Source organism: Antechinus flavipes, chromosome 5, assembly GCF_016432865.1.
Source record: "Antechinus flavipes isolate AdamAnt ecotype Samford, QLD, Australia chromosome 5, AdamAnt_v2, whole genome shotgun sequence".
NCBI classification, from domain to species: Eukaryota; Metazoa; Chordata; class Mammalia; order Dasyuromorphia; family Dasyuridae; genus Antechinus; species Antechinus flavipes.
This window is the reverse complement of record NC_067402.1, coordinates 280,211,202-280,227,712: the sequence shown is the minus strand read 5'-3', so window position 1 is coordinate 280,227,712 and position 16,511 is coordinate 280,211,202. Positions and strand designations below refer to the sequence as shown.

The window sequence follows — 16,511 nt, the reverse complement described above, 5'->3', positions numbered from 1 at the left end:
GCTATTATCTTCATTTTACAGATAAGGAAACTGAGGCCGGGACAAATAAAATAACTAACCTAGAGTCAAAGAGCTAGTAAGTACTTGAGGCCAAATTTGAACTGACATTTCTGACTCCAAGTCTAGCACACAGTTCACCATAATGCTACTTGCTTCCGCTTTTCAGATTTTTGAGTGAATATGATTTGGAGGAAAATATGTTAGCTTCTGGTATATTTCATATTTCTAGATCTCTTGTAATGCAGCACAACCTTTTTTTTTTAAACAAATTTTTTTACTCCTTTCTAGATTTCTGCTACAGTGTCTTGAGGATCTTGATGCCAATCTAAGAAAATTAAATTCTCGTTTGTTTGTAATTCGTGGCCAGCCAGCAGATGTGTTTCCTCGACTTTTCAAGGTATGTTTTAATATTTGATACTCTCAACTACGAAAATAATATATTTGGTGTATAAATTTTAGCCAAGGACCAAAGTTTAGGGAAATTGTGTGATTGAATCTTAATTCATAAAATGTTGGGTCATCTAATCCAGTTGCTTTATTCACAAAATAAATCCTGGAGAAGTAGTTAGTTTTATTCAAATTGGCATAATTTGTTATTATTAGAATTGGGTCACATCTTTATTTCACAAATGATAAAACTCATGTTCACAGTTTTCAACTTCTCTGGGAAACCTCTGCTTCCCTTAATCTTCCTATAACTCCTGGTCATGAAGCCAGCGTGGGAGTGAAAGAGAAATAACTTTCTTCTCACTGATGACAGTGCTATTGTTGTGTGCTAAATGGGGCCACAAGGGCTTTCTTGTTGCTTGCTAAGTAGAGACTGAAGATGTGATCAGAATTGGTGGTGGCTTTTCTCTCCTATTTGCCTCCCACCATTCTATCTCACTCCCAACCTTTTTCCATGGCCTTCATGAAAGAAATCTGGCCCTATTAAAGTCCGACCATGACTGCATCTATTCATGGGCCCTGCTTTTCTCTCAGTTACATTGAAGAGTTTCATGTAGAAAGTAAGTAAAAAACACTTGAGTGTACAAATCTGTCCACATATACATACATACATACATACATATATATGTATGTATGTATGTATACACATACACATGAGCCAGTGTATGACCAGTAACATTAGGAGCAAAAACCCTTTTATTTGAACTAAAATCAGACTTTGATTGAATTATTTTTGAATTCACTGTTTTTTTTTTTTTTTTTTTTCAAAAATATGATACATTTAATTGTAGGAGCAAAAACCCTTTTATTTGAACTAAAATCAGACTTTGATTGGATTATTTTTTAATTCACTGGGTTTTTTTTTTTCAAAAATATGATACATTTAATTGTTTTAAACTTTTAAAGTGTTTTGTCAAGTTAGGTAGCTCCTGTCTACCAGTTTATAAATTGCCTTTTTTCTGTTTATGGATATGTAAACATATACACATATATACACATTCACACACGTTATTGTATTAAATTCCCTAATAAGAAATTTGATGTATTCTGTCTAGAATAGTAAAACTAATTCTTTTGTTGATGGCATAGTAGCAAACACTAATAACTATGTAGACATAGATTTTTAGGTTCATGAATCTTTTTATCTCTGATTTCTGTGATTTGATAATAATATGATTTGACTATCCTTTGCTAGTTTACTAATAGAATGAAATACCCAATAACAAGCACTGTTTTTCTCAATAGTCTTTGTTAATTAAGCAACAAGAAGTTGGCATTTCCAGTCTTAGACCATTTAATACTGCTCTGGAGGCTGCAGGTTTTTTTCACCATGTTCCTACTCTATAGCATCTTGCTGGAGGGCCTTTCTCTCTTTGGATTGAATCTCATTTTGCATCTGATCCTGTCTGCTCCCCATCTACAAAATGAGCTGTGATTTCCCCCAAGTTTAAATTCTCCTGTTTGTCATTTTAATACTTTCAACCCAGATAGATTATCACCTGGATCCAAAAGAAAGGATACAGATACTGAAATTGATTGTGATACCTTCAGTCAAAATTATTTAAACAAATTGTTGATTTTCAAAAATGAGAACCAAACAAAAACAAAGACGTAGAGTTTTACCCACATTTCTTAAGTATGTAAAAGCATACGCTTAAAGAAGCATAACCATTGTGAAGCATGAGTGGTGGCAAGAAAGCTGGGGGCATGCGGATACTGCTTTGGCGTGCCTTGTTTCTTAAGTGGAGAATGTTGCATTCCAAGAGAGCACCATCCAGATCATAAGCCTTTTACTCATTATATAGGAGAATGAACAAAGCTTTCCCTCAAATAAAACAAGAACAACAGTTAAGAGGAAAACAAGTCTGTAGGTGCTTAGCCCAGTTTAAGTTTATTGTTCTGAAAGCATTTGTAGGTGAAATTGGAAAGAGAATAACAAATAGACAAGAGGAGGAACAGATCTGCTTGCATTACTCTCAGAATCTCTTCCTGTCGTCAGTGATACTGGACTGACCCCATTTGGACTCTAACCTCAGGACTGGCAGCATCACTACCATGGGAGAATGTAATGATGGCACAAAGGTGGAGGAAGTAGAGTGGATGTGCTGATTTTGAGATTCTAATGGGGTATCCAAGTGGAAATGTCCTGTGGGTCCTTGGTTCCATGGGATTGTAGTTTGAAAAACAGAATAGATTTGAAAGTCATCTACATAAAAGTGGGAATTGAGTAATCATTACTTTATATATCTCATTTGAACCCATGACAATGATGAAATTTGGAAGTAGTAGTAGTATAGAATGAAATAAAAGACAGAGGCTGTGAGAGCTGTGTTGGAAGCAGACCTAATGGTCTGGGTATGTGATGATACTACCATTCCCGGGATTCTTGTCCCTATCGGTCTTTTGGTAACACTGGGTCAGCAGTTGTTGCTTGTGCTTGTTGTGATAAAAATCTGTGATAGAGGATCTGAGGCACAAAAGTCCAAGTGTAATGTCCACAAGTCCAAGTGTAATTTTTTGTGAGAGTTAGCAGTGGCTAATGACAGAGATTGGTGGCCCCAGTGACCAGAGAGACAACTTTTTTTATTATTATTATAGCTTTTTATTTCCAAGATGTAAGCACGGGTAATTTTTCAGCATTGACAATTGCAAAACCTTTTGTTCCAACTTTTTCCCTTCCTTCCCCCACCCCTTCCCCCAGATGGCAGGTTGATTAATACATGTTAAATATGTTAAAGTATAAGTTAAATACAATATATGTATACATGTCCATACAGTTATTTTGCTGTGCAAAAAGAATTGGACTTTGAAATAGTGTGCTATTGACCTGTGAAGGAAATCCAAAATGCAGGCAGGCAAAACTGTAGGGATTGGAAATTCTATGTAGTGGTTCATACTCATTTCCCTGAGTTCTTTTGCTGGGCGTAGCTGATTCAATTCATTACTGCTCTGTGGAACAGATTTGGTTCATCTCATTGTTGAAGAGGGCCACGTCCATCAGAATTGATCATCATATAGTATTGTTGCTGAAGTATATAATGATCTCCTGGTCCTGCTCGTTTCACTCAGCATCAGTTCATGTAAGTCTCCAGAGAGACAACTTTTTAAACAGTTTGGTGGTTACATGAGGTCCAGAGATGCAAACAAATGTATGACTTTGAAGAGTAGGGCTGCACGGCATTTGGGGATTAGCAAGAGGGGTTCCACAACAATGGAGAAAACAGAACTGAGTAACAGCTCTGAGAAATCACTCAGTGTCAGAGAGATTCCCGTGCTGAGCAAAGCCTCCTGCCCAGTTGACTCCTCCTGCACTCATCCTCATTATCTCCCTCAAGGGATCATCTTTGGGTCTTACAAGCTCTACTTACTAAGGCTGATGCAATTAATGTGATCCATAGTGATTAGTTTCATTGATTAACTAAAACTCTAATCATTCAGTAATCTAAGTCAATAATCAGTAATCTAAACTTCACAAGGTGTAAGGAAAAGGGCCCTTTTCTCCACAGTAATTTCTCCCCTAAATGATAGTTTCAAGAATAAGACTGGAAGCAGGCCTGATGATATGTGGGCCAATGATAGCTCCACAGCTCTTGAGTTTAAGGTCCCGGACTGTCTCCACTGAGATCTGGGAGGAAATGGTAGTCAAGGAGGCAGTAACGACTTTCCTGGCCCATGCTGCCTCCCACCTGTCTGTCAAGGGACCTTATTTCACTTCCACCTCATACTATCTTTCATACAGTGCCTCCTCTCTCTACTCATGTAGCCATTTGGCAGGCCTGGCTCATGGGTCAAGCCCTTGGCTCATGCTTAGGCTGCCTCTTTAATTACCTCCCGGGGGCCAATCTGCCCAATCTGACCTTCCACTCAGCATGCAAAAAGATTTTGTTCTAAACCTGTCACTCATCTACTCAGTAAACCACAGTGACTCCCCATCACCTCCAGGGTCAGATATAAAGTGCTCTGGCATTTCAGCCCTTTCCAGCTGGCCCCTTCCTGCCTTCGCATTCTTCTTATACTTTAGTTCTCTCCATCCTCTCTAATTGGACACATTAGCATACATACAAACATTTCCTGAGACTATAAGCTCTCTGAGATCAGGGATGATTTCATTCTTATTTCTGGGAGATCATTAAGGAGATAGTGCCCACTACCTCCTGAGGCAGACCATCCATCTTTGAGCATCTCCAGTCATTGGAGGATAGTACCCGATACATAGTAGTTCCTTAATAAATATTTGTGGATTGCTTGTTTGACAAGTAATAGGTTTAGGAAATATAAGATAAAGGGAGAGATGGATGGCCAAGAAAGTATGATCAGAAAGAGGAATTTCAGAATTTACAATCATGGAGGTGACATTATCAGTGAGATCTAAACTGTGGCCATTCCTAGGTCTGGAAAGATTTACATGCACTGATGCTGAGCAAAACAAGCAGAACAGAAATACACTGCACACAATAACAGCAAGAAATGTACAATGCTCAACTATAAAAAACTTAGTTCTTCTCAGTGGTCCAGTGATTCAAAGCAATCCCAATAGACTTTGGACAGAAAAAGAACTAAAGAGATTGAATGTAAATCAATACATGCTATATTCACTTCTTCTTTCTATGGTTTTTTTCCCCTCTCCCATTGTTTTTTCCTTTTGCTCTGATTTTTCTCTCATAATTCATAGAGCAATGCATATTAAAAATAAATAAATTTTTTTAAAAGAAAAAATAAACTCTGGCCATTCTTGAGATAGAATGAAAATGTAAGTCGGGGACCTGAGGTGATTGATGAACTCTAAGTATTTATTCATCTATCTGAAGTCTCCAAATATAAGAACAAGATTGGAGAAGAAAGGAAAACTGAGCCAGCTACTGAACCACAGAAAAAGACGGGAGATCATTGGAAGATTGGTATATTATTGCGACTAGAAAGGAGCAGAACACTAAAGGCCACAGAGCCGAGACTACATTGGTCGTAAAGAAGCACTCTCATCCTGGCCCTGTGTTTGAGAGTGCAGGAAAGGAGGATCCTCTCACTGGAGAGCATGTTCTGTGCTGTTCTGCCTTTCTCCATGAGATCCCAGAAAGCCCTTCACTCTCTTCTGCTCTAGACTTTTTGCCTCAGGGGGACTCTCTACCTCTCTATCCCCCATTGGACAGCTCCTCTTGTCAAATTTGTGAAGGGCCTAGCACAGGGCTTGGGACATAGCAGGTGCTCCCTTCCCAGAATCTCCATCAGTGAGAGTACCTGGGCCAACCATTTTCACCTGACTGCACTTGTCTGGAATCCTCCATCATCCTCATCTCCTTGCAGCTTCCTTTTTTGTGTTGCTTTTCCCCAGTTGAATGTAAGCATCTTGAGGGCAGGAACTGACTCTAGGCTTGTATTTTGTATTCCTAGCACTTGACAGTAGCTGGCACATTTAATGAATACTTATGGAGTAATAGACAGAATCAGCTTTGGAAGTGGGAACCTCTATAGTTTGTCTTTCTGTACCCTGGGTTCCCTGGGTGAAAGTGAGGGAAGCATCTGAACTACAATCATTACTTCTACTGCTGTCCAACTGCATATGAATTCTGAGGTATATATGAGGTCAGAGATATACATAGAGACAGTCTTAAGCATTAGGAAACACCTGGGGATTCACTTGCCCACACCAGATGGAACATTTACTCCAAAACCTCATCATGGTGGGCATACAAGACAGCCAGAATATATTCTGCATGTCAGAGAAACACCTAACTCCCAGTCTTTTGAGAAAATGGTTATCCTGGTACCTCTGGCTCCCTGGGACTTAGAGTGGATCAATTTCAGAAAGATCCTGAAGGATGTGATTCTCCTCTCAGAAACTTGGCTGAAAGACTTGTTAATGATTTTATCTGTCCAGAAATTAAATGACCTCTTGGGGAAAGGGGAGTGAATCCCCTGTCATTAGAAATGTTCATTTAGTGCAACAGCCACCATGCAACCATTTACGAGAAATCTTGTCAATGGACCGCCAACTTCTGATGTCCCCTCAACTCTCAACGCTTTTTGAATTCAGGAATATGTGTATGACAAATGCACACTCTGGTCCTGTCGTTTCATTCTTGATGTCAATGTCTGATATTGCCCTGGTTGTATAGTTATTCAAATTAAAGTATCAAGTAAGTGATACATTTGACATCCTAGGATAAATTGTTCTTGAATGGAATAGTAATCCCTCCCCTGTCCTGGGATATAGTTTCTGATTTCGCCTTCTTGTGGTCTTCTCCTGCCTCCTGTGGATGTCTGCAGAGGTACCTCTTTTAAGATTTAGACTTTTCAGGCAGCCAGCCCATTTCCCTGTATTCTTTGAGATAAAATGTTTGCAAAAGATAACATTGCCATGAACAACATTAACTCCGTAGATCTCATAACATGTAATACACCTGTTAACTGTTGTGAGGTGGACGTAAGATAATCTTACAAGCTGTAGACGTGAGCAGTTTTTAGAGACCTACAAAGTAATTAAAGGGGATGAATCAATACAAATTAATGGTGTTCAAAATGTATCTTTACAGAAGAATCTTGCCTAATTGTATTTTTTTATTATTATAATGAGGGGAAATAATTTATTAATATCTGTTTGTTTGATCTGCATTCTTTTATTTTAGGAATGGAACATTGCTAAGCTTTCCATTGAATATGATTCTGAACCCTTTGGGAAGGAACGAGATGCAGCTATTAAGAAACTGGCCAGTGAGGCAGGCGTGGAAGTCATCGTTCGGATTTCACACACTCTGTATGACCTTGACAAGTAAGTTCTGTGTCAGGATCCTAAAAACGTGCTTTCATGTGGGGATTAACAAACAATAAATAAGCATTTAGTGAGCACTTTATGTGTGCCAAGTACTGTGTATATGTGGGTATGATTTAAATCTTCTTAGCTCATCCTATATCATCCCTCTGTTTGGAATGCTCTGCCCCCTCCTCCATTCATCACTTTCCTTCCCATCCAAAAAAGGAATCATCATCAGGAATCAAAATGGACTCTGGGAATTTCTCAGCGATTGTACTCTTCATCTGCTGGGCTGAGAGGAAGTAATCAAGGCCAGCTTTCCATGGTGGGCTCATAGTTACCTGCCTGCTGGTCATAGTCACAGAACAGTGCTTGACCACTTCATTCTGACTCACGGTGATCAGTCCTTACTGTCCAGTCAAAGTATTTGTCTATACCTCAGAGGACCCTTGTGTTGTTTTACTTTAATGAACACAAGTGGCTCTTGAGGGACCTTGGCCTTGGGTCACGCAATATGTCTATATCCCCTTACATAACTCATTGCAATTCGTGGTTGATAATAGTAAGCCCACTGATATTTCTTGAATTAATAAGTACAGAACAACATAACATGTTGCAGAAATGTTATAATTCCTAGCAGTCTTTGTAGGCAAATTGGTGTTCCTTTAGTTAGATGCTCATTTTCACAAATTAGTATTATAAATCCTTTGCCTTACCAGTCTACAGTCGGTGTACTTTATACCAAAGTAATTTATTCAGTGCCTTTGCAAAAAATAATTATAGCAGAAAATAATTATGGTCTTGACCTACCAAATGTCTTCATTTGCATCTAGAATTCAGATGCCTTTGATAATGAACTTTAAATTTGCTTCCCAGGAGGAAGGCTTTACTCTTGGTTTCAAGTCATTCATGTCAGCAGAAATAGAGGGAATGTACTGAGCATTATTGTACCATTTTGTTCTCATATCTTGTATGTGTAATTGTGTATATATTTAAAGAAAGGTAGACCTTTCTAAATATTACATTTAGATTAGAATCCAAACCATGAATAATGGTGAGATTAGCTGACTAAATCAGCTGATAGATGTGGATAGATGTACACATTCCAAGAGATTATAAAGGGACAGACAAATTTAAATTTATGTTTTTAGGAAGAAGTTATGGAGACCAGGATAGCCTCAGAAGGGAGATTTCCTCACCTATTCCACAAAGGCATCTCTGTCCTGAAGCATCCATTCCCTCTTTGTGTTTCAAATGACAGAGAGAGAGAGAGAGAGAGAGAGAGAGAGAGAGAGAGAGAGAGAGTGTGTGTGTGTGTGTGTGTGTGTGTGTGTGTGTGTATGAGAGAGTATTCCATTTAAGTTTCAGTATAAGGATTTTAATTAACCTACCATAAATGAATTTCATTTTCCTATCTCTGAGTAGAGATGTTGCAAAGTTAATTAGGAATTAGTTTCATATTTTTTAATACTAATACTAGATATTGTTTCTCCTTATACAACAGGATCATAGAATTGAATGGTGGACAACCACCTCTGACGTATAAAAGGTTCCAAACTCTGATCAGCAAAATGGAGCCATTAGCAACGCCAGTAGAGACGATAACACCTGAAGTGATGCTCAAGTGTGTTACTCCCCTCTCAGATGAACATGATGAAAAATATGGCGTTCCCTCACTGGAAGAGCTAGGTGTGTTGAAGTAATTTCTTCTCTCCTCCTTCCCTCCTTCTTTCCCTCCCTTCTTCCCTTCTTTTCTTCCTTTTTTCCTTCCCTCCCTTCTTCTTTCCTTCCTTCCTTCTTTCCTTCCTTCCTTTCCTCCCTCCTTCCTTCCTTCCTTCTTTCCTTCCTTCTTTCTCTTCCTCCCTCCTTCCTTCCTTCCTTCCTTCCTCCTTCCTTCCTTCTTCCTTTCTTCCTTCCTTCCTTCCTTCCTTCCTTCCTTCCTTCCTTCCTTTCTTCCTTCCTTCCCACCCATGCGTTGCTTTATAAATCAGTTTGGAAAAGAAAAATCATTGCAAATGGAAAAACCATGGAGTGGAGGTGAAAAAAACAGAAAAAAGAAATTAACATAGCATGTAATGATTTACATTCAGTGTCCTTAGTTCTTTTTCTGGATGCAGATGGCATTTTCTGCCCAGTCTCTTGGGATTGCTTTGGATCACTGAATCACTGAGAAGAATCAAGCCTTTCTCAGTTGATCATCATACGTTCTTATTGTTAATATGTACAGTGTATTCCTGGTTCTGCTTGTTTCACTCAGCATCCATTCATGTAAATATTTCCAGGCTTTTCGAAAATCAGCTTGTTCATCATTTTTAATAGAACAATAATATTCTATAACATTCATATATCACAGCTTATTCAGCCATTCCCCAATTGATGGGCATCCACTCCATTTTCCAATTCTTTGCCACCACAAAAAAAGGCTGCTGCAAACATTTTGCACATGTGGGTCCTTTTTCTCTTCTTTGTGATTTGTTGAAGGGATTTATAACTCAGAGGTAAAGGACTTGGGGGCCGGGATGAGACTATGGTGGTGATTGGTTTTGCTTGACTGTGTGTTGATTACAAAAGCACAGACACTTGGGAAGTTGAACTTATAAACTTAAAAGGAAAGGCCAACCCTCCAATCAATTAATCAGTATATATTTATTAAGCACCTACTATGTGCTAAGCACTGTCCAGAATAGAGAATTGCAGTTTCATGCATCTCTTTCATATGTGGAAATGTCCATTTCAATGTTAAGTTTAGAATTAAGTATAGAATAAAAATGTTAAAATAAACGATTCTAGCTGGAATTTAAGAGGGATTATAAGTCACAGCACTCAGCTTCTGCCATACCAACGTTTAATCTATCTACTGAGGAAGGAAGACAAAAAATGCTAAAGGAAAGTCAAAAACTAACAGATTAGTCATTAGAGATATCTGCGTTTGTGTGCCCTGTGACGTTGGGGCCAATCCTGCAGCTTTCTGATGCAAGCCTCAAGAACAGGCCTGTCCTTAGTCTCTATACCAGTGTAACGCAAGTGCCTTCTATGTGCCAGGCCTGAGGCTGGCCTCCAGAAGCTCGTCCGATGAGGAAGATGCATAAACAGCCGTGTGCAGATGAGACAGACGCAGGATTGGGGGGCAGTCCTCTTGGAGGGAGCTGGGAAAGATTGTCTGTACAAGATGGAGTTTTAGCTGGGACTTGAAGGCAGCCCGGGAAGCCGGGAGGTGGTGGCAAGGAGACAGAACTTTCCAGGCACAGGGGACCATCCGTGAAGGCCCCCAGAGGCAGGGGCAGCATATCTGGTGCCAGGAACAGGTCACAGATCAGGGGTTAAGGAAGGAAGGGCATGGGGGACCAGGGGGCAATGAAAGCCAAGCAGAGGATTTCATACCGAATTCTGGAGGTGACAGGGAAGTTGTAGATTTTACTGGCCAGGGGATCAGACTGGGGCTTGAGGAGAATCAGGTGCACGGGGGAGGGAGCGGGTAGACAGATGAGGCCGACAGGTGAATACGGTCATGAGGTGGCAGGGGCTGACCCCTCAGAGCTAGAAGAAACAGGGTGTGGCAGCTGATTGGATGTGGGGTGAGAGTGAAGGAGGACCCCGTGTGACATTGGGACAATCCTGGGCAACGTAGGCAATAGTGATGCCCTCAAAAGGAATAGGGAAATTGGGAAAAGGGAAGGCCCCAGAGGGCAAGACCCATTGGGTCCAATGTTGGAGTGAATTTGAGGGACCTGGTGCTCATCCAGTAGGCTCAGTTGGGGATGTGAGGCTGGAGCTTAGGAGAGAGGTAAGGGCTGGAAAAGTCGATCTGAGAAACGTCAACCTAGAAATGACCATTGAATCCAAGGAAGATCATGAGGTCACTAAGTGAAATTGGATAGAGGGAAAAGAGACGAAAGGAATCTTTGGCATTATTCAGCAACTTCTCAAATAAATACGGTAGAATACCTGGATTCGGATCCCACATCTGACAGTGTCCGTGTAAGCCCAGACATTTACTCTTAAGCCTCGGTTTCCCCAGATGTCACTAGAGACAATAATCTCTTTTGTTTTGTGGTGCACGGGTAGTGAGACTCATGAGTCAAACATTAAAGTGCTTTAGAACCATTGCTTTATTCACACTCACATAATTGCTGATGTTACATTAGTTCATCTTTAACACTAGCTAAGCACCTCCTGTATGCCTCTGGCTCTCTCCCTGACTGAAGGCCGTCTTTTCTGTTTCCACAGGCTTTGATACTGACGGCTTACCTTCTGCAGTGTGGCCGGGTGGGGAGACGGAAGCCCTCACGCGCTTGGAGAGGCATCTGGAAAGAAAAGTACGCTCATCTCTGCCCCCTTGCCAAGCTAGCACTTTAGAAACGATTTCTCCCCCTCCCTTTAAAAATAACAGTGGCAGGGGCATTGCAGGAACCACATTCCAGGTTCCGATAATTTGAGCAGAGAGTGCTAAGGCAGGTTAAACCTGATGGGGCGAGAAGGTGCCTGGCTGAGCAAAGGGGCTCTGGGCCACTTTGGTTGCTGCTGGGTGGGCGGCCCGTCCCCTTCCCTGAGCTGCATGTCCTCGCACCTCCGAGGTCCCTCCCTGAGAGGGAGTGCATCTCTGTGCCACTGCTTGGGATCCCGCGCCTGACGTGGGCCAAGTGATGCCCTCTGCACGGGAGAAGCCCGGCCCCCTGCTTGTCTCCTCACCCAGACCTCCTCAGACACGACCACATTGTGTAGAGACCTCTGCCTGCTGTGGCTGGCTCTTCCTTCCCATGGCTGAGCCCGCGGGACAGCCGGAGCAGAGGCCCCGACCTCTTGCTTCCTGATTTCCTTTCTAACACTGTCAGAGGGGCATTGCATGGAATAAGTTCTGTCCATTGTCCACCAAAAAGAGCTGGGTCAGAGAACGAGCAGGAAAAATGACTAACTAGACTTCTCTGTGGCTTTAGGCTTGGGTGGCTAATTTTGAAAGGCCAAGAATGAATGCGAATTCCCTTCTCGCGAGCCCTACCGGCCTCAGCCCTTACCTGCGCTTCGGCTGTCTGTCGTGTCGGCTGTTCTACTTCAAGCTGACGGACCTTTACAAGAAGGTAGGATCTTGGTTCCGGGTGCCCCAACCCAGCTGCCGCAGCTCCTGGCCGTTCTGGACGCCCGTAACGCTCTGCTTTCTCCCTGTCAGGTAAAGAAGAACAGCTCGCCTCCCCTCTCTCTCTATGGGCAGCTCTTGTGGCGCGAATTTTTCTACACGGCGGCCACAAACAACCCACGCTTTGATAAAATGGAAGGAAACCCCATCTGTGTTCAGATTCCCTGGGATAGAAACCCTGAGGCACTGGCCAAGTGGGCCGAAGGCAGGACGGGCTTCCCGTGGATCGACGCCATCATGACTCAGCTGCGTCAGGAGGGCTGGATTCACCATTTGGCCAGGCACGCGGTCGCCTGCTTCCTGACCCGAGGGGACCTGTGGATCAGCTGGGAAGAAGGCATGAAGGTGGGCACACTCCCCGCACAGCCCGGGCTCTCCAGGTCGGATGACCCGGGGCTGTGTATCCCTCTCTGGACCTTAGTGTCCTCACCTAATGGTGAGCGGATCCATAAGGTCCTCAGGGCTGAGGTTCTGAGAATTTCTGGTGACTCAGAATCTTAGAGACTCAAGAGTCAGCACTGATTAATAAGCGCCCACGGGAGGCTGGGCACAGTGTGAAGCCCAGGGCTGGAAAGAAAGGCAGAAGCCCATTTGCTGCCCTCAAGGAGCTCCCATTCTGTATACATACAACTGCACTCACTGAATTAGGGACAATTGGGACGGGCTTCCTGTGGGAGGAGGCCTGAAAAAAGCCAGGAGGCAGGAAATGGATGGCGTGCTCCGGAAACGGCTAGGAGGCTGCCTCACTAGATTCCAGAGTGTGAGTGTGTGTGTGTGTGTATGCACTTGTGTGTTATGTGCATCCATGTGGGCACACGTGAGGCTGATGGAAAGACTGGAAAGGTAGAAAAGAACTAGAGGGTTGTAGAAGCCACATCAGTCATTGTCTGTGGATCCCAGAAATAATAGGGAGCCATCGATATCTGTTAAATAGATGGAACATAGACCTGAAGTTTAGACAGATCTGGTCTCCTTCCATGGAAGATGGGCTGGAGCAAGAGAGACTCGAGGCCAGAAGACTCAGGCATGAGGGGCTAGGGCCTCCCCATGCAGTGGCCAAGCCAACCAGCCCTACAGGAAGGTTCCCATCCCTCCAGGGGCCTGGTGGCAGAGCTTCTGCTTCAGAGGAAGGACCCGAGTCCCACTGAAGCTCCTTCTCTTTGAAGAACTGTCCCATTTACTCTCCAGTCTCAGGGTCCTGACTGTTGCCATTCAAGGCATAATGAATAGTGGCCCTTTTTATAAACTGCCCAGTCCTAGAAATCTGGAACCTTTGATTGGCAGGAACCTCCAAGTTCAGCTGGCCAGGACCACCCCTCTTCACATCCACGGGGTAGCTGCTGGGACATCCCTATTTCATGGGGAAGCCCATTCTTCTGGGGATAGTGTAAACGTTCTTCTGCCCCACTCTTCTGATCACCATTCCACAAAGTAGCCCCTTGTGCATGGAAAGGCAAATGTGCCGCTCCCTGCTGCTGTCCCAGTTCTCTTCTTCAGGATTAACCCCCTCCCCCCAAGTCCAGTCCACTAAACCCTGTCAGACCGCAGTATTTTTCATAGCAACCCCACCTAAACCCAGCCTCCCCTTCTGTGCCGGTGCAGTAACATTCGGATTGTTTTTGGTCCTAAGTGTATGCTGCTGTTTGGAGCCTTGTTCAAACCCGCTGTGAGCTCTCATATCCCCAATTCCATCATATTTCTCGTGGTATTCCTCTCAGTGTTTGCTCACTTGAAAATCTGATAAGCAAGTCAGTGACAGAGATAGCCAGCTCTGCAGGGCGCGAGGTGGGGTTCGGGGTCACACGGCCTGGCTGACTCATTTCTATTATGAGATAGTAGTTGGGCGGCGGCGAGCACGGTGACTGGCAGAGAGAAGGTGCCCGTCAGCCAACACTACTTGTTTTGAAAAAGCAGAGTTCACCAATATAGAACTGTAACACTCATGAAGTTCCTTCTTTACACCAATCCTAAGAGGTAGGTGCTGTGGGTTTTCTTTATTTATTTTCATTTTACAGATGAGGAAATTGAGGCTTAAAAAAAGCAAAGCGACTCATTCACTGGGAGGGGTTTTCTCACTCCCAAGGCCTGTTCCTCTTGTGGCTGTGTCCTGCCCTCCAGCCCATAGTCTCCCTCTTGTTCCCGTGGGTATCCCAAGAAACGTCCTGTGCCTCCAGTCAGGCTCCTGACACTCCTAGGCCAGAGGAAATCAGATTCAGTTGGCAAAACTTCAGGAAACTTTGAGTGCCCGCCATTGAGCCAGGCAGACAACCAAAGCAAGTGACAGTGACCAAGTTGTCAAGGACTGTGCTTATAAATTTTGCCGCTATAAAGAACAACGTGTGTGTGTGTGTGTGTGTGTGTGTGTGTGTGTGTGTGTGTGTGTGTATCATGTATATTAGTGTAGGTGTGTGAGAGAGACAGAGGTGGGCAGAAGAGGAAGGAGAGGGTAGAGGTGGTGGGCAGAAGAGGAAGGAGAGGGCAGAGGTGGAAGGGTGTGAGGGAAGGACCAAAGGAGGGTCCTCTGCTTTTCCATGTTCCTGAAGAGCATAGAACTCCTACACTGGTCACCTTCCTTTTGTGTGGAGATAGCGAGCAGCAGAGCCAACTAGGGGTGATGGCTGCACCCCAGAATGCTTCCATTAGGGTGGGGGAGCTGTAGACAGGAGCCAATGTGGAGAGCAGGATGGGTGAGGAGGTGTCAGTCCAGTCCTGGGGCAGGGATTAGACAGAGGGCCCTGTTACTCCCATGATCATTAGAAATCGCTTTCTAAACAATTTAAAAATCCTCCTACTTGAGGCAATTTCTATCTCCTGAAATCATGGAGACATGACTGGACCCTAGTGTAGTCACCCTGGGGAGGCCAGTTTTGTTTGTCACCGGGGCTGCTTTCCCTCCACTTCTTGAGGAGTCGGCCTCCCTTCCCCTTTCCCAGGAACAGAGAAGGCGACTGATTTTTAAGTTGCTCACTCACCTGCCACATGGGGGTTGCCCGGGCTCGCCTCATGGGCTGCTCTTGTTTCTGAAGGTCTTTGAAGAGCTGCTGCTTGATGCTGACTGGAGCATCAACGCGGGGAGCTGGATGTGGCTGTCCTGTAGCTCCTTTTTCCAGCAGTTTTTCCACTGCTACTGTCCTGTCGGCTTTGGTAGGAGAACCGATCCCAATGGAGACTACATCAGGTAACCAGCAGAGCCGACCCCGGGAAAGCCTTCCCGGCGGAGCTCACTGGCTGCAAGCAGGTCCCCTGCGTGCAGTCAAGCTGGCCCATGGCCTGGGCCCTCTGGGGAAATGGAGGATTCGGTCTCGGAGCCCTTCATTCACATCCCTTCTCTCCTTTATTCTCACAAAAAGACGCTACCTGCCTGTCCTGAGAGGCTTCCCTGCGAAATATATCTACGATCCCTGGAATGCGCCAGAAGGTATCCAGAAGGTGGCAAAGTGCTTGATAGGCGTCAACTACCCTAAACCAATGGTAAATCACGCCGAGGCGAGTCGTCTGAACATCGAGAGGATGAAGCAGATCTATCAGCAGCTGTCGCGCTATCGAGGACTGGGTAAGTCCAGAGTTGTCTGGCACAGTTGGACTTTTGTCCTTGACTCAGATCTGCATCACATTTTAACGGGCATTCTTCCCTTTTCCCCTACAGGCCTTCTTGCTTCTGTGCCCTCCAACCCGAATGGGAACGGGGGCCTCATGGGCTATGCATCTGGAGAAAACGTTCCTGCTTGTAACAGTGGTGGAGGTATGCACATCTCACATCATCATGGGCCCCAGAAGGGTGTCGGTCAGAACACTGCCCGAAAGGGAGATTCTACGGGTTAAAAGGGCCTTCTTCAGGCAGGGATCCCCTCCACATCCCTTAACCCTTAGGGAAAGACCATGGGCCTTGGTACTGGTGATGGCCTTCTGTGGCTGTGGTTGGTCATCGATCAAACCCATAGAAATGACCTTCTGGAGTTTAGTTTAAGTGGATGGGATGTGAATGCAGATGGAAGGTGGAAAGCATTTCCATGATGTCATAAGGTCATCAATTTCTATTCAACATACCAAGTGGAAATCAAAGAGCCAGACTGCCTGTGAGGGATGCTCATTTTGCAGTTAGAATGTTCAGTTTTGTTATCTGTAGCGAACAAAAACAAATGTCTTTTAGAACCAAGTATCAAAATAGAGAATAAACGTAGTCTT

General features: G+C 43.9%; 1 protein-coding gene across 3 annotated transcripts in view; it reads left to right on the top strand.

Moving 5' to 3' along the window:
- Positions 1–16,511, top strand: part of CRY1 (cryptochrome circadian regulator 1) — a 65,939-nt gene that overhangs the window by 32,173 nt on the left and 17,255 nt on the right. For all 3 annotated transcript variants that reach the window (XM_051961495.1, XM_051961492.1, XM_051961494.1), the window contains exons 2-10: positions 289–397; positions 7,071–7,213; positions 8,700–8,884; positions 11,423–11,511; positions 12,130–12,270; positions 12,360–12,671; positions 15,353–15,504; positions 15,677–15,879; positions 15,973–16,068. In XM_051961495.1, coding sequence (XP_051817455.1) covers positions 289–397; positions 7,071–7,213; positions 8,700–8,884; positions 11,423–11,511; positions 12,130–12,270; positions 12,360–12,671; positions 15,353–15,504; positions 15,677–15,879; positions 15,973–16,068 — 1,430 coding nt within the window. The remainder of the gene's footprint in view (positions 1–288; positions 398–7,070; positions 7,214–8,699; positions 8,885–11,422; positions 11,512–12,129; positions 12,271–12,359; positions 12,672–15,352; positions 15,505–15,676; positions 15,880–15,972; positions 16,069–16,511) is intronic.